Genomic DNA, 18,026 nt, shown 5'->3' with positions numbered 1-18,026 from the left:
GTTTTGGGAGGTGCTTGTCATAAGCAAAGAAGGGCCTCTGAGTCGTTACTGCTGTTACTGCTGCGGGAGAGGAGACCCTGGGGGTATCGTGGGAGATGTGCTCTAAGCCTTACCTTCCCATTGCCCGTTTGACTGGCTCTATTTACTACATGGAAGATCCTCACGAATTAACTACAGAATTAGCAAAAGTCACCTACTGTAGTAGACATTTGCAGGAGCCCAGTCAGCTACCTTGGGTTTTCTCCCACCATTGCTCACTGCCAGCACCTACTGGTGCTCTCAGGCCAGTTTATTTTTAAGCAGGACAAGCTTTTTAGTTTTTATTTTTTTTTTACAACATTTTGTATAAAATGCTCTAGGTCATACAGTATTCTGAAAACAAACCAGATACAAACCCCTTGTTACCTGTGTAACAAAATCCCACACCCCAGCACACAGAGGAATCGGACTGTACAGAATTATTGCTGTTCCAGAGAGGAAGCCTTGCCGAGGGGCTCCAGCTGCCACGTTGGCTCCCGGGCTGCCGAGGACCCAGTGGGTGCTGTGCTTGGAGGCTGGCTTGTATCCACAGGGATGCTGTCAACCAGAACGCCCATGGGACGCCTGCCCCGGGGCAGCAGGAGAGGCTGTGGGAGCTGCAGGCACAGGCGTGTGTTCAGAGGGAAGGGATCCCTGGGGAGAAGGGGTCTCCCTGCCTTTGTGTCCCCAGAGAGCTGCTGCTGAACGGCTACGCTCCTGTGCAAACTGCTCAGGGCTCCTGGGCACAGGACTGACGTGGGGGCTCTGGCCCGGCACAATTACGGGCTGCTGGTGACCAAAAGGGAGAAAACCTTTTTCTCAGCCCGGCTGAGATTAAAAACTTCATTACCAGGATTGTGCTGGAGGCCCCATGCCTCGCTCCGGGGCTGGTGGGGCCTTGCCCCCCTCAGCAGCCCTGATGCAGACAGCGGGTCCAAGCTCTGCGGTGGCAGCCAACAGGAGGAAGGACCTCTCCAGTATCAAGACCGGCATATCAGTCCTGGTCACGGCAATGCTGGACACACATTCAAAGAGCTGCTTCCCCAGGCATGTGGCACGGGAGGATGCACGGGATGAAGCTCACTGATCCCCGGTGAACACCCCACTGGGACCTGGCACCAGCCTGGCTGCATCGCTCTGCCAGTGCATCGCTCTGCCAGCTGCCCTCAGGAAAACGCAACACCCATTTTCTTCTTTCTTCTCAAACACCACGTCCACCGCAGAGATTTTTGTTTTTTGGTTCTCTGACACAAATACCTTCAGGCCGCTGAAGCCTTTGGAAAGGTGGGTGCCCAGAGGGTCCCCCTTGGGCTCAGGAGATCCCAGGAGAGAGCCCAGTGCCACCCTACGCTCGCCTCTTCTGGACAATGCTGCTTGTAACCCACCTGTATGCTGGGCGACCACTTGGTCCTGGGGCCCCACCTCGCCTCGGGGAGGGGGAGAAGGATGCTGGAGAGCCCCCGGGGCTGCTCCCAACTGCTGCAAGACGGGTCTGCGGCTACGGGCAGGGCAGGGAGGAGCGGCCGCAGCAGCCTCGCACCGCGGGTGCCGTCCTGGTGTGCGTCCCCGCTCACTTGCCGTCGCCTCCCGGCCCCTGGCAGTAGTAGGAGCGGAAGAGCCGCTCGTGGGCGCAGACCTTCATGGCCCCGTGCGTGTGCAGCAGCAGCCGGGGGAAGCGGGAGGTGAAGTACTGCACAAAGCCGTCGGGGACGGAGCCCAGGGCCGCCCGGACATCGGCCGGCAGCTCGTGGTAGTGATGCTTCTGCAGGAGAGAGGGTGAGGTGAGCGGGGAGGGGGGGGCCAAGCGGCGGGGGCATGGGCGAGCCGGGGCGGCCGTACCTTGTTCCTCATGGCCCGCAGGAGGTCACGCACTGAGCCCCCCTTGTAGGTGCGGAACTTCCTCAGGTCTGGGGAGAGCAGGAGAGACGCTCAGCGAGGCGGGATGCGGCTGGGGCGAGGGGCTGCCACAGCCCCCCGTGGTGCCAGCGCCGCCCCGAGCCCCTGTGCCCCGGCAATGCATGGCGAGCACCGCAGCCTGCAGCAAACCAGGGCACTGCTCTGCTCTGCCCTCCCAAGGAAGGGCTGGCACGTTTACCCACCCTGGTTTTCGGCTCCTGGGCATGAGCAGGAAAGGGCACCAGACCCTGGAGCCCCATTCCCTGCCTGATTCCGCGTGAAAGGCGGCAGCAGGCTCAGGCTGCAGCGGCGAGCCTGGCCCCTGCCCGCTCACCTGTCTGCAGCGGGAGGGAGATGTGCATCCTCCAGTTGGTCCTCACCACTGACCGTCCCCCCGCCTCCAGGGCCGAGACGACGGGCCCCTCGGCAGGCTCCTTCTCGATGCGGTCGCTGACATCCTGCGTGCCCAAGAGCGGGGACCGGGGTGGTTACAGTGCTGGCCCTTGCCCCGTGCTGCCCCATCCAGTGCCAGGGAACAGAGCCGGCACCAAGCGGGGACAAAGAGGGTTTGGCTCTGACCCCAAATCCAGGGACCCCCCCACCCCTTGCAAAAATAGCTCAAAATGAGCGCATCGACATAAACACGGCTGTTTCCAGCACTTGTTTTTCAGAGCACACCTACATTCGCTGCCCAGTGGGACAGCGTGTGCTCACCTGGAAGAACTGCAGCTGCTTCTCCTGACTCCAGAAAAAGGGATGCGCAAGGACCATGGGGGCCGAGGGTCGGCGCTGGGGCTCGGGGTTGATCATTGCTGCAATCAGCTCTCGTGCAACGAGCTTGTCTGGTAGGCGAAACAACACAATGGAGAACTAACCCTCCCCAAGAAGGACCGGGAGCTGCACCCCTCAGCTCAGGGCTTCCCCGTGGGGATGTGCCTTTGGGGAAGGGTCTCACCGTGAGCTTCTTCCTGCAGGTAGCTCAGCTGGTACGAGCCCGACAAGATGTTGGCCTGTCGCCGCAAGCTGTCCCCAAACGGGTGCTGCCCTCCTGACACCACGTAGTAGAAGACGCAGCCGGCTGAGAAGACGTCCACAGCGCACGTCTGCAAAACATGAAGGGGGAGATGGGACCCTCGCAGCAAAGGGCGAGGAAAGCTTTTGCCTCCCTGCTTTTCCATTCTTTTATGAGACTGCTGGGTCATTTGCTACAGAGCTGCTGGAAAATGGGTGGCACCGGGGCTCCTGCCTGCCCTGCTTCCTGGAGTCAGTGAAGCACCCATCACATCGGGTCCTTATCAGGGAAGAGGTTTTCAGAGGCACAGACAGAAGCCAGGACTTCAGGGCCAGACGGACGCGCCAGGGCTGCTGGTGTCTCACCCAGCTGTGCAAACTGCCCCCAGCACAAGGTTATGCTGGAGCACGTTGCCAGCACCAGTACGTGCCCTGCCAGGGACCAGTACAGCAACCGGCTTCCAGCAGGAACAGGATTCCCTGGGCTAAACAGACGAGCAGAAGCGTAACCTTTGCAGCCAGCCACAGCCCCCTCCGACCTCCCCACCCCGAATTTCCAAGGACTGTAGCCAGATGAGGTGCCCTGTGCTGAACGCAGCCGGGCACTGTCCCCGCGAGGGCAGGAGAGCAGGGGCAGCCGCTGACTAGGGCGGTCCTGGCGAGGAGCACCGGTGCTCTGCATCTGGGCTGGCTGGGGCTCTCGGAGCTTTTGTCTTAATCGTGCATTTCGGTAGCACGCCGCGAGGCTGCTGCCAGCATGGGGGACCCTGCCACGACGGGCTCAAGGAGGGCCCTACGGCGGGGGGAGGCGTCCGCAGCTCACTGACAGGGTTCTCCTTCGGGGCCTCCTGCAGCACCTCGGGCGCGATCCAGCCCTCGGTGCCAGGGATGCCGGAGCGGAGGCTGAAGCTCCGTCGTCCCCCCTGAAGCTTCTTGCAGAGACCAAAGTCGGAGATGACGGCTCGGATCTGCCCGTGGCGATTTGGGACAGAGATGAGGATGTTACAGGGCTTCAGGTCACGATGGACTGGAAGAGACAGTGGGCAATGTCACCTGCCAACGCGGCGGCAGGGCCAGTGCTGCCGCCAGAACAGGGCTCTGCCTGCTGCCCCGCACGCTGCTGCCTGAACCCTGCGGCCTCGGCCTCGGCCGGGACCGAGATGGGACACGCTGCCCTCCCGCCTGCGCGCTGCCCTCTTACCGATGCTGAGGGAGTGGAGATGGGCCAGCCCGGACATGGTCTGACGCAGCAGACACACCGGGTCCAGGCTGCGACGATCGAAGCTGGGGCTTTCCACGTACTGGAACCACACAGAGGTAGAAAGAGATGAGCCGAGGCCTGATTTACTGGGGCAAAGAAGGCAAGGCTTGCCGGGAGAGAGACTTCTCACTAGGCTTCCACAGAGGTGGAAGGAGACAAGCCCATGCGGAGGCCATTTGTGCCCAAGGCTTGCCGTTTCCACGTCTACCAGTCGGCATCTATTCCCTCTGCAGCAAACTGCCCTCGCTTGTGTCCTCAGACCTCCACAGCTTCAGCAACACTCCTGCTTTACGGAGTGGTAAAAGGCTGCTTCTCCTCCCCCGTGCCGAGTCTCTTCCCAGCGTGTGAACAACTGCCCTGACTGATGCCGAGGCTCAGAGGTGTGCTGTCCCTCCCGAGAGGGCAAATCATCAGGAGAACAAGGGCAGGGGCTTGACTGACACAGGAGCAGTGCTGCTGCTGGCTGCTCTGCCTCTCCGAAGCACCTCGCAGCCTGGCCATGCCCGATCCGACCCCTGTTCCCTCTGACGGCTGGGAAGCAGGTTCGGAGCAGGGTTGTGTGCCTGTGGCCAGGCAGGAACCCCAAAGAGGGCTCCGAACCCAGGAGCCGCTGGCTGCCAACCCTGCCCTTGGGCATGCACAGCACGCTGCTCCCGTGGGAGCACTGCAGGACCTCCCTAACAGCACAGACGAAGCCCCCGGGGACCGACCTGCAGCCACGGGGATGGGGACATCCAGGAGTGATCGACAGCCCCATGCAGCCAGCCCTGTGCCCCCAGGGCTGGGCAGGGAGAGGGCTGCGGGCTCACCTCCTGCAGCGTGGCGGAGCAGAGCTCGATGGCGATGTAGTGGAACTGCTTGTCCTTCTCGGTGCAGAAGTAGCGGACAACGTGGGGGTGCTCGTCCGACTCCCGGAGCAGCTGGACTTCGCGGTCCACGAGATGGAAACACTCGGGCAGGAGGCGCTTCACGGCCACGTTCCGGCCATCAAACTGTCCCCTGCGCGGAGAGTCGATGGCAGCGTTCCACACACGGCCCTCCCCAGTCAGGGCAGAGCCCAGCGCTGCAGATGCACAGCCCCAGCCATCTGGCCGATGCTGGAAACTCGCCCCTTGGGGTCCTCAGCATGGGCCACCTTGGAGTGACTCCCAAAGACTTGTCACAGCCATGGACAGGCAGAAATCTCTGCAGCAAGCTGGAAACTGGGGGTTCAGGTTCCCCTTTTTGCAGGAAAATAACCTCCCTCGCTTTATGCTGTGTTTAGTGCTGGGGAAAGGGGCTCAGCCAGAGCTAGGGGACCCTTACGAGGGACGAGACCTGCCGCTGCTGAGGGCTGCCTGGCGCAGGCACAGCCCAGCTGCCCGACAGCCTGGCGCAGGCAGGAGGGGAAGGGGAGCACAGGGCGCTGGTGCGAGGGGGAGACCTGCCCTGCGTACCGGTACCTTGCTTACGGAAGACCACGAGCCCAGCTCCCCAGATGGGTTTGAGGAGGGCCACGAGAAGGGGAAGGCAGCAATCCATTCTCAAAAGCCCCTGAACCACCAGCCACCACCCAGGGAAGGAGCTGCCTTGGCGCTGTCCTTGCAGCTCTCAGGAGAATGAGAGCAGAATGAGGGCAGGCACCCCGGGGTGCCACCCACCTGAAGACAAAGGTTCCTCCAGCTCCGTGGCCCAGCACGTCCTTGGGGTTAAAAGAAATTTTCCCAACTACAATCACATCTGGTTCTGCATCTGCAGAGGAAGAGGAAGACAGCCATCCTTCAACCTATGAGCCTTAGTCTTATATGAAGGACATCCAGTTCTTTAACCACCTGGCCGTTTCTTCGGCCCTACTCTTGCAATTGCTTTTGTAGCCCATGCTTATCCAGGAGCAGATCTTGCTTCTCCTCCCATCCCAGCTGGGCTGCAGCCCTCTCATCTGTGGGGCATCTCTGCTCCTGCTTTGGGTGACAACATCTACAGACAGAGAGCCCCCCGCACCTTGCCCGTTCCCACCCGCACACACCTTCAGCAGCCACCGGGACAGCCGGATCCGGGCTGACCATCCCATTAGCCAGGTCCTTCAGGCGGGCCGAGGGGCCGGAGCTCTGCAAGAGCTGCGACGTGCTTCCCCGGCTCAGCCCCGGCTCCCCGGGCTCTGCAGGGGCACCCTCCCCGGAGACCCGGCCCGGGAGCAGCATCTGCTGCTGCTGCAGGAGCTGAATCTGCTTCTCCAGCTGCTGCTGCTGCACCGCATGCTGCTTCTGCAGTTTCTGGAACACAAACCACGGGAGCGCTCAGCTCCTGTGCCCCAGAGCAGAGCCGGGGCATCGGCAGGGCTCGGCACAGGCAGCGCGTGCACCGTCTGTCCCTCGCCCAGCCGGCAGCAAGCCACGTGCCGCCTCGGCTCATTACCATGAGCATGTACGAGACAGAGTGGGTGCTGCGCGGCTCATTGCAGCCACGGCACCGCTGCTTGTGCCATGAGGACGAGAAAAAGGGAGTCCCTGGCCCTTCAGAAGCGGTGTTTCTGCAGCAGGCGATGGGCTCTTCCACCGGCCACCACTCACCGTGAGGAGGAGGAAGAGGACTCCCCCGCCCAGCAGAGCCGTGCTGACGCCAGCCATCACCAGGTCCCAGGTGCCGGCCTCGGGGTAGATCTCCACCTGCTCCGTCGGCGTGGGGTCCGGCTGGACCTGCCCCTCGCTGCGGACAGCCGGCTCCTCCGGGCTGCTCGGGGCCAGAAACTGCAACGCACGCCCGGGGCTGGGTGACACCAGAGGGACGGACCTCTGGGCACTCAGGTTTGGGACCCCCTCCCCACTACAGCCCTGCACACAGGACCCCCCTCCTCGTGCTACCCCACGCTGGGGACCCACCGCCCAACCCCAGACAGCCCAGACCCTTCAGCGACCCAGCGCTGCCCGGGGTTCCCCCCGGTGCAGAGGTGGGACCCAGCAGAGCTCCGCCACTCACGTCGTCGAACACAGTCCTGGCAGGAGGAGCCCTGGGGATGATGGTTTCCGTTGTCTTCCTCAGGTTCTCCGGGAAGGCTCGCAGCATCGTAGTGTGGACCACGGGAGGCAGCTCGTGGTGCCCTGTGGTGGGAGGAGAACAGAAACAACCATCAGCTGGTCTTTGGTCACAGCATCAGTCTCTCATCTCCCCAGCACCGACGTGGGCTCGCCAGACAGCTTTGGCTCTTCAGAAGGGGTGTCACTTCTCATGGGACACACAAAAAAGGTCACAGCTACAACCTGCCGGCTCCGTCCCCAGAGAGCAGGACCCGGAGCAGCAGCAGCCAGCGGAGGAAGGCAGAGGGCAAGGTCCCCTGCTCTCAGCACGCAGCGGGAGGCCTGACCCTGCTCCTCTGGGCCTCCCCTGCCCCGACCCCGACCCACCACCCTGATTTCCAAACACGCCAATGCAGCCGTCACATCTGCGACAGCAATCACAGAGCAGGCTACTTAACCCAGCGTCTGCGTGCAGGGCTTCGTGCGCAACAGCACACCCACCAGCGCGGGCAACTGTGAGCCCCGCTTCAAAGGGTCCCACTCCCGGGGAGGGGACAAGGATGGGTTGCAACCAGCCCCAAGCCAGAGTCACCACAGTCCCTGAGGGTGAGTCACAGCCTCCGTCCCATTTACCCCACTGAGACAAGCAGGTCGTGCTGCCACCCCAAAACACACCGGCAGCTCGGGCTGCCCCTCCCCAGGGCACCCTCCAGGAGCGAGGACGCAGGGAAAGCCCGTGCCCGTTGCGGGTCTGCACCTATTAGGAGCCACTGGTTGTGGAGCGAGGTGATGCTGCCCTGCGGGTACTTGACGTCGGTGCTGGGCGTGATCTCACACTCTCCCGACTCTCTCATGGTCACCTCCTCCGTGGTGGGGCCGTCGATCCTGGCCAGCGTGATGCCCTGTGGCTGGGGGTCCGACAGCTCGTGGAGCACCGTGCAGCCAGGACGTGCACCCGCCGCGGCTCACCCCGAAAGGGGCCAGCGGGGACACTCACCACCAGAGCCACGCTGCCGTGGACCAGGGAGGTCAAGGCGTAGAAGCTGGCCGCGTACTTCCCCACGTAGAGCGCTGGCCTGCAAGGCAGGGACAAGCATCAGCCTTCCACCCACCACAGATCAGGGCAGCCGAGCACAGGCAACGCAAATGCCACCGGCTGCCACAGCACAGGAACCACGTACAGCAGCCGGGTCTTGGTGGCGGCGAAGTCCTTCATGGACTGGTAGGTCCACTTGAGGAGGTGGATGTCCTGCGAGTGGAAGGTCAGGTAGCGCAGGGTCTCCATGGCCAGGTTGAGGTGGGGGACACGGCGGAGGCTGTCCTGGTGCCACACGTAGATGCCGACCACGGGCGAGCCATAGTTCTGCGCCCACAGGACCTCCCCGTTCTCCTTGTCCAGCGTCACCACCAGCCCATCTCCGCTCGAGGCGAAGTGTGCCATTTCTAGGCAGAGCCAGAGGGAGGGGGTGATGCAGCGGTGCTGGCCGTGGGGCTTTGTCCCCCTCCGCCCCCCTCAGTCCTGCCACCGGCCACGGGCTGTTGCCTGCTGCTCTGCTCTCACGAGAGCTGTGGCCGGCGCAGCAGCCGTTTTCCCCAGCAATCGGCACAGCCGAGACCCACTGGCCATGGCAGCATCACCCCAGCGTCCCCGCACAGCCGGGGTCCCGCTGCGAGCAGGGCGCCGGGGGAGCTGGCTCCCGTGGCTCCCACGTACGCGGCGGCCACTCACTGTAGTGGTAGGACTCCTCGCAGAGCGGTGCTGAGTAGTCGGAGAAGGTGGCGTTCCAGCGCAGCTCCCGCGACTTGGTGTCGTACATGGTGATGACGTACTCTGGGGTCGAGAGCAGAGCACGAGGTCACTGCCCAGCACCCCGCTCCTGGGGCTAGACGGACGAACGGGGAGCAGGACTGGCTTACGGGTACGGCCGATGTAGAGCAGGGGACTTGACGGGCACAGACCATCCCAGGCCTCTGTCGAGAGAGTGGTCTGCTTCTCTCCTGACTTGGGGTCCACGATGAACCAGGTGTCCTGCTTCTTCCCTGAGAATGAAAATACACTTTCTGTAAGTCTCCACAGTCCTGCTGTCCATCCCCGAGAGCCACTCGCCAGGCTTCCTCCCATCTCCCCTCCATGGACACGTTCCCGGGAGGTCCCCGCGCAGCCTCTCCTCCTCCCTCTGCCCCAGGTCCGGCGGAGCAGCCGGTCTCTGCGTACCCGTGTAGAGCACGCCGTCCGAACTGCGGCATGGCGAGGACTGGACCAGCTCCGGGATGGTGAACGGGAGCTTCTGCAACACAGACGGCAGTGTGGATGCGGGGCCAGAGAAACGCGTCCCGAGCAGCAGCCTTCCTGCCTTCAGGAGCAGGGTGGGAAGGAGAGGTCCCCTGGGACAGCCCCCTCCTCCTCGCCTGCCTTCACTGCTCAACCCCAAAGCAGGACGGAGTGGCAGGGAAGGAAAGGGTCCCGGCTGTGTCTGCCCCACACCCACTCAGCTGACACCTTCCAGGTGCCAAGGACAAGCTGGAGCAACCGGAGGCTCCGGGCTCGCCCTGGCCAGCAGGTCCGCCCAGTCCCCCAGCCCGGTGAACCCCGAGGGGGGCAGGCGGGCGGGATGCACGCAGCCCCGCAGCCCCACTGACCATCAAGCCTTCTTTGTTTTTTCCTCCCAGGATATACAGGCTGCCATCATTGGGGTCTGGAAGGAATGCTGGTCTGGAAAGGAGAGAGGAGGATGAAACAGGAGCTGCCCCCTGCCCTGGGTACAGGCCAAGGGCCAAAGAGGAGCTGCACTAAAGAAACCCCTTCAGCAGTTTGCTCCAGGGCGATTCACTACGGGGCTTGACCTTTCCTGGAAACCTCCAGCACTGGATTTGGTAGGAGATGACCTCCCGCTCTGGGTCAGCACCGTAACTCCCCGCGGCTGCTCTGTGCCTACCAGCCGTGCCGGCTCGGTGCCCTGCCCGCCCCAGGGGAGCTCTCTGCTCTCCTGCCTTCCCCCTGCACTTTCAGGTGGATTTTCCTCAATTTCTCTCCTGTGCTTTTGTGCGTGGTGGTGCTGAGAGCTTCTGGGCTATCTGCAGAAAGGCTACACATTCAGCAGCAGGGAGCAGCTACTCCTCATCATCCTGCACGAAGCGCTAGCACGGAGGGTAGGTTTAAGGCAACGCTACGGCACGGGCTGGGAGGCTCATTTCTCCGAGGTTCCCCTTTCTTGCTGTGAATCTGTTGGTTCATCAGGGCAGTCGTGCACCTCCGAAAGGCTCCCGCACAGCCCGCAGGCTGCCTGCCCTGCAACGGGCGCTCTGCCTGCGGGGGGGATGACACTCACTCTGCCACATAAACCGGCACCTGCAGAATAGGATCTGAAAAAGAGAGCAAAACGCAGACGTCAGCAGCCTCTCCCTGCGAGCGGGGACAACGTGGCAGTGTTTACCAAGCGCAGCCATGCGCTGCCGTGCCCAGGTCCACAGCCTATTTGCATTTCAGACCCAGAATAGGCACGGCCGACAGCGGGGGTCTGCCCCCCCCCCGATGCTCTCCTCCGCGCAGGGCCGTGCCTGGGGCTGGAGCTGCAGCTGGCAGCGTCCCCCGGGGCTGCAGGAACTGCTGGCCCAGAGCACGACGAGCAAGAGCCAGGCCAGGGGGGTGCATCCCCAAACCCCGGCTAGTGACAAGCCCGGGGAGCCAGGCTGCGAGTGAGAGCACGCCCCGGGTCGTTACTCACCATCCTTCAGGGTCCACTTGATGTCACCCGTGCTCTTACTCACTGCGTGAAGGTTTCCATCCAGAGTGGATATGAAGAGCAGTGTTTCTGGGACAGTCACAGCACCGCCTTTGAGGCACTACGGACAGAAACGCCGTCCTTAGAGAGCAGGGTCAGACTTGGGGACGAGCCCCCGTGGCCCAGGCCACCTCAGGCAGCTCAGCAGCCCCCCAGCACCCAGCACGCCGCAGCAGCAGACTGCGGGGAAGAGCCCCAAGGTCCCTTCTGGTCCCCAGTGAGGCAAGACCGGCAGGGAAAATAATTTATTCCCTCGCACCAGTGTACTAAATCTGCTTGTTCCTCCAGCTCCACCTGCACAGGACACCCGCAGAATCGCGTCTGCTAATGGCTCTTCAGAGATGCTGTGTTTTATAAATCCGTGGCAAGAAGCCCCGGCACTAAGGTTGCAGCACTTGCAGTGAGCGGCACCGCCGGCAGCGTGCGGCACCCACAGTCCCTGGCTCCCGCAGCACCAGTCGCATCCCACAGATGCAGTCCCTTTCCCCTCCTCTCCCCCGGAGCCAGCCTTCCTGCCGGCGGGGATGAGCTGCAGCGTGGCTGTTCCCAGCCGCAACTCGCAGGTGCCTTTCTAAAGGTGACACAAACAGCCCAACTACCGGCTCCTTCCAGAAACAAACGAGTTGGGTGACTTTTCATGCCAGAAATGCAATTAATGCTCGCCCAGGCCTTCAAAGCTACAGATTTCAGCTACCCTCACGCTGAGGGAGTAATTGCACATTCACGCTGGGAAGAGGAGCTGCTGCTTCCGTGTACGGCATCGGTACAGCAAGCGCCAGCTCAGCCGCCGCAGGCTGGCACACACGCCAGCCTCACCCCGTCAGCAAACAGGGATCAGCAAACAGCACGGGGACCCAAACGGCTTCAGGCAGAGGCAGGGCCGGCGTGGCCGTCCCGGATGCCAGGGAGCCAGAGCGTTCCCCCGGGCTCGCCGCTGGCCGCGATGCAGAAGCCGATGGAGCAAGCTGCTGCCCCGGTCACTTGTGCGGGGCAGCCAAAGGACATCCCTTGGGCCCGGCACGCTGCCCCCCCGGCAGCCCCCTCGCTGCCTCTCACCTGCTCTGCACCAGCTCCTGCAGCCTGAGCCGGGCAGAGAGCCCAGCCTGGGGACCCGGCCAGACTAAAGAGCGGGGACCGGCCGACAGCCTGTGCCAAGACAGTGCCCTACGTGTGAGCACGTGCCCATCTGCGGAGCAGAACCTGATGGCAGTAACAGACCAGCCACGGCACGGTGGGGCCAGGAGACGCGTTCTCCCTCGAGTCACTGAAATTCCTCCAGCTCCAACAACATAGACAGCAGCCCCGATGGGTGCCGGGTCGCCTGTTCTCCGGCTGCACCTCCTGCCAGCAGCACGCACCAGCTCCCTCCCAACACACCTCACATCAACCCCTCTGCTTCGAGCCCAATTCTTTTATTTGCCCTTCTTCTTGCTTAATTTTTAAGTGAGGTCAGAGCGAGTTTCCCAGCTCTTGCTTTGTCCAGAGGATGCAGTGGGGCAGGCAGGGAAGGGCGACCGCTCCCCGCCGCCGCTTCTCCAGCACCGTGCGGCCACGCACGCAGGCTCGCTGCCGGCTGCCAGGGACCGGCTGCGACGACAAGCCAGGCCAGCAGACACGGAGCTCTTGCGGTGTGGCCACCTGCACGAGGGAAACAGAACCGAGACCGCCGAGCCCTCCCAGCTGTCAGAGCTACAGCAGGCTCTGCGCTCGCGGGCTCTGCTTTTCCCTCCCCCCCATGCTTTACAGTTTCTTCCATCTCTTCTGCAACTACTGTTTTTTCGGTGACAGGGCACTCGAACAAAGGCCAGGCTGCCCAGCCCGCTCCCCCCACACCACCACAGGCAGAACTGGGAGCGCTGGGTGCCCAGGAGCTGCCACCCTCCCCTCTGCTCCCAGCCCTGCCTGCCCCAGCAGCCGTTCTGGCCAGCCCCAGCCCAGAAGCGCGGCTGCTGTTCCCACGGGATGTCCGCAGGACCCGTGCTTTCCCAAGGCTCCCACCACACCACCCTGGAGTGATGCCACTGGGGCCGGACCTCAGCCAGGGGCTCGGGGCACGCTCGCCCGCCCAGCGACGGAGGGGGACGGCCGGGCACGGACAGAAACATGGCGCCAATGTCGGCTGCTTCCTTTGCCAGAGCAGCGCTACCGACGTCTGCCAAAACCAGCCTGACACACTGCCCTCTCTGCTTGAAACGCCACCAGCTGTGGAAGCTGCCGTCGGGCTCCCGAGGGCACCACCCTGCCAGGCAGCAGCTCTGCGGGCAGGAGCGGGCAGGAAGGGGCCGAGGGCTCCCAGGGAAAGGGACTCCGCTCTCGGCCCCGGCCAGGCCCAGGGGTGGAGATGCTTTTCAGAGCAGAGAACAACCTCCGCCCCGGGCGCTGCGCGTGGCCCCTCACCCGGGGCGAGCAGCGGGGATCTCCATCACACACCCGCCAACACTATTAACGTACGGCCACGGGACCCTGCGCACAACCGCCCCGACCCCGCAGACGTCGCAGCCCCTTCGCCCCACAAACCACTCTCTTCTGGGTGCCGGACCCTGCGCACCCACGCACTCCTGATGTGGGTGCTCAAGCCCCGCGCTCACCAGCTGTCACAAGCCGCCTGCGTCGCCATGCTCTTGCACCCACGGTCTCAGGCACACGCAGGGGTCGTGCCTGCCTGCTCACCCACTCACACCCACACACCCGCGGGCCGGGGTGCTGACACACGCGTGGAGCGGAGCGCAGTGCCGGCACACTCCCAGATGCTCGTGCCCATACTGTCGCACCCAGGCGACACGTACTTACTCGTGCCGGTACCCCCAGGTGCTCCCACCCGCAGGACACACACCCACGTGCGCTCCCACGCAGGGCACAGCCATGCACAGGCACCCGCGCAGGAACCACGCTGGCACCCGCACTCTCCCACCCGCAAAGCGCTGACACCCGCGGGCGCTGCCGCGTTCCCACGCACCCGGCTCCCACCCGCGGGCTGTGGCGCGGCCGTACCTGTGCCGGGAGCAGCAGCAGCAGCAGCAGCAGCAGGAGCAGGAGCAGCGGCCGCCGCCGCCGTCCCCGGAGCAGCCCCCGGAGCAGCGGCGCGGCGGGGCCGCCCATGTCCCGGACATGCCGGGGCCGCGGCGCGCAGGGCCGGGCCGGGCCGCGCTTATCGCCGCGCCGTGAGTCAGCGGGGCCGGGGCGGATCCAGGATGCGGCTTCCTGCCCCCCCCCCGGCCCGGCCCGGCCCGGCCCCGGCCCCGGCCCCGCCGCCCCCCCGGCCCGGCCCCGCTCAGTGCGGGGGGCAGCGGGAGGCGGCAGGCTGCAGCCCCGGCCACCCCGGTGTCCCGTTCCCCCCCCCCCGTCGGTTTCCCCATCCCTTTGCGTGAGCACAAGGACCCGTAAGCTCACGATTTAGCGTCCCCCCCCGCTCCCGCGGGCAGCCGGCCGTGCGGGGAAGCGGAGGGCTCTGCCTTACCCGCCAACCCACTTTAAATAAGCTGTAGCGGGGCACGGGTGGTTATAAAAGAGCTCTTCCCAGAGAGACAAACTGGAGCTGAAAGGGATTTTCAGGGGGATTCAACTCCCCCCCTCCCCACGAATTATTACATTGCCCCTTACAGTGAGGGCACACCAAGGTATCACACTGAAGAACTTGCCCGTTTGTACAGGTTAGGTGGGCTATATACCAGGGATTTTGAACTTTATTTCAGAGATAACACTATCGAACTATTTATCTCAGACCTTTTTTTTTTTTTTTTTAAATGGGTGAGGGGGAGAGAAAGTTTCCAAAGCCAGTAGTGAACACGAGCAGCATCTGTTAAGCGTTAAAAAGCCGGCTCTGCTGTAAGCCCCAATACAGCAGGCTTCTCCTCAGCACCTGCTTTTTGGGGGCTGTTACGCTGAAGTGGGACTTCCAACATCGCAACAAGCTGCCTACACGTATAACTTAGAGCGGAGCATGCTCAGCATGACAAGGACGTCTACAGTTTAAAACAAGATGAAACCCTGGCTTTGGACAGGGAGCTGGAGAAGAATTGTCCTGTAATTCACAGCCTTTTTCTATGCAGTGGTATATGGCAGCAGTCCACGCAAATCCCCACCCTGGGAGAAAGGCACCGACGGTGTCAGACGCGACGACGAGCACGGGTTCCCATGCACTTCTGCCTGCACCCATCTTTCTACAAAGAAACTAACTACAAACCATTTGCCAACAGTTGTTGATGCAGTAGGAAGTAGCTTAATACGGACGGAATGTTGAAACACTCAAACACAGAAATACTTAATTATCAAACTTTAATTCGTAAGACTAATCTTACAGAATAAAACAATAGGATAACCAGTCAAGGTTACACTTAAAAAAATCCAGCAGTGCAAATCTAAGACTAAATATTTGTCATCTCCCCCTCCCCCGAAATAGGCAATAGATTATTTAAAAATACCATAATACATGGTACTTACATATTCCATTTAAAATAAATCTGCAGTGGACACAAATATCTAAGACTTTTAAATATAAAACCAAAGAATGAATTGCTTAGAATATAGGTAAGACATAGTGAGCTTCCATGAGCTGCAGAAAGCGAATCCTTGGCTAGAAGGTCAGATGGCCACACGTTTCATACAAGACTTGCTACAGCTCTCCCGGTCCCCCTCCGCCCTCCCCCCCAGTGACGAGGACATTAATTAACAAAACAAGATGCTACCAGCCTGATCCTAACAGGGGGCGAAAGGCTGCAGTACAAAACTTAAAAATGAAAACAGTTCCGTTGGGAAAAAAAAAAAAAAAAAAAAAAATCAAGTTACAGAGGAAGAAAAAGTAAACAAAAGCAGGGAGGTTTGGAAACCAACCTTGCTCCGCTGGGTCGGCACAGCGAGCGACGGGAGCAGGGAGCGCGCCGTGCCCGCGCCCGCACAGCTCCATCACCAGCGGCTGTAAGGGAACGCTGCCATCGGGAAGGGGAGAGCACGGCACGGACCACCGCAACACGGCACCTGGACAGCGTCACTCCACGTGAACTGTTTCTCTTTGGCCCTCGAAGTATGAAGAAGCAACGGATACTAACTGCGTCAAGTATAAAATTCAGCAGGTCGCGTGCGCGTGTTACCAGTTCTAACGTATTGCGTGTTAACAGTTTCTTATCTAGTTCTTTGAAATCAGATCGCTTTTTCTCTTCCATCATCATAACATCCTTATTTTAGTTACACGTTTCTCAAACAGTGTCAGTAATGGAAATTAATGGTTTACTTTAATCTTAAACTTGGTATGAAAAACTTGCGAGTAATACAAGATTTTCACGCAAGATACAGTCTCCGTTCAAACCCAAACAAGGTTTAGCGATATACTTTTGCATTTCTAATGCAATACCAATCCAGGAACTGCTTGCGCTCGGGATGAACAAACAGAGAAGGAAGGAATACTAAACTCGGGACAAGGAGAGAAGAAGAAACCCACAGCGCCGGGCACGGAGAAGGGAGAGGGATGGCACACAGGTGAGCTGCAACCCGCAACACCATCGAACGGGGCACGGAGAGCTGCGGGGCTGCAGCAGGGCTCCGCCGCGACAGGAGGGCAGCGAGGAGGGAGACGCTGCCCGGGCGCCGGGAGCAGCCGCCAGCGCGGCGCAGGAAACGCCGGCTTCATTCTGTGGAAACCCACGTTTGCGTTACGGACGCTTTAATCCCCGATTAGTAAACCCAGCAAAGCACTCGATACAGCTTCGTAAGGAATCGTACCCCAAAACGCTCATAGGGAATTACACAGATATACAACAGGGAACCAGTCTCCATTGAACGGACATTGTTAAATTGTAATTTAACTGAAATAAACTTTTGTGCAAGAATCGCCAGATGTTACCACAAACTTCCTACGGAAGATTACATGTTGGATCTCGAAACGCTCTTTATCAGCCAACTCAAAATACAGATTATATTTGCACTTTACTCACAACGCTTGTGTCCTACTGAGGACCAACAGCCAAATTCCTCCACAGGACCATGTGTTACGCTGAACCTGCCCGGAGACGATCACACTTATCAGACAGTAGAATCCAAAGTCAAGAGAGAGGCTAGCAGATGGCTCCCCAGTTAGGCAAGCTGTGACACTATCGAACTAGAGGGACAGCGTTTTCTTAGACGTTAATGTCAATAACTGCCTTGGAAAAAGCGGTATAGACCAGAAGATAAAGCTCCACATCATTCCGAAAGAGAAAGGATCTTAAAAGCAGTGTTGCTAAGTTCAACTGGAATATTCATTTCAATGAACTCCCAAGAAACCTACTATATTCAGCCAACAAACACCAATTAAAGCATTTTATGTAAGTATCACTTTCCTGTATTTTAATTCACACTTTGCACATAGAACAAAAAAGTAAAACAATTTCCTTTTTCAAATCAAATCCAACTTGAAAAGCAGCACCTAAACAGGATCACATTTTCTTAGTTTATAACATTTTCTTCTCCATGTTCAAAACTGCTTTGCAACCAACGGTTTTTATATTCAGTCTCTTTTGAGATGATTGATTGTACCTGGCACAGGATGCAGAGTAATCGTGCCCTTGGGAAAGGAGCAGACAGGAATGTCAGATACGGCCCTGTACCCCATGCCCAAGGTGCCCTTCTTGCCTCGGCAGCGGGAGATCGGGTATCTGCCCTCCCTCAGCGCTGGCAGCAGAGCGTACTCACCCGGGTCACCGCATCGAGCACAGAAGCCACAGGAACTCTGAGGAGGAGCTGGAACCAAGACACATGCCCTCTCAAGGAGCACGCAAAAGGAAGAACAGGAAAGGAAAATGGAATATGAACGGATGCACAGACAGGTCCAAGCAAGTCAAGTGGCAAGTGGGAGCTGGTAATCACAGAACCAACAAGATAGCGAGTGCAAAGGTGACCCCAAGTGACAGAAAGAGCTAATGTCACCAATTCTCTTTATGCTGTAGCGCGTACGCTTTCCACCAGGTACTGAATTTTAAATTTAAGCCTTAACACCAGGACGGGCAATTAGAAAATAAGAAGAAGTGTGATAGCTGCGTTTAATTTGTAATGTTATCTCCAATTAACTCACGCCAACTCCACTACCTCCCCTCG

At 60.3% G+C, this 18,026-nt stretch overlaps 1 protein-coding gene across 1 annotated transcript; it reads right to left on the bottom strand.

Moving 5' to 3' along the window:
- Positions 1–313: 313 nt before the first annotated feature.
- Positions 314–13,991, bottom strand: ERN2 (endoplasmic reticulum to nucleus signaling 2; the record flags this gene model as incomplete). Its single annotated transcript, XM_050905806.1, has 22 exons — positions 314–1,780; positions 1,858–1,925; positions 2,249–2,372; positions 2,629–2,756; positions 2,870–3,017; positions 3,753–3,952; positions 4,127–4,226; positions 4,996–5,185; positions 5,827–5,917; positions 6,192–6,438; positions 6,736–6,912; positions 7,142–7,263; positions 7,937–8,087; positions 8,177–8,255; positions 8,361–8,622; positions 8,909–9,010; positions 9,097–9,219; positions 9,395–9,467; positions 9,820–9,892; positions 10,509–10,542; positions 10,905–11,022; positions 13,953–13,991. Coding segments are annotated over 22 exons (2,841 nt in total), but the record flags the coding sequence as incomplete, so codon positions are not given.
- Positions 13,992–18,026: the final 4,035 nt, after the last annotated feature.

The sequence above is a fragment of the Gymnogyps californianus genome, chromosome 15, assembly GCF_018139145.2.
Source record: "Gymnogyps californianus isolate 813 chromosome 15, ASM1813914v2, whole genome shotgun sequence".
NCBI classification, from domain to species: Eukaryota; Metazoa; Chordata; class Aves; order Accipitriformes; family Cathartidae; genus Gymnogyps; species Gymnogyps californianus.
This window is presented reverse-complemented; position numbering and strand designations above follow the sequence as displayed.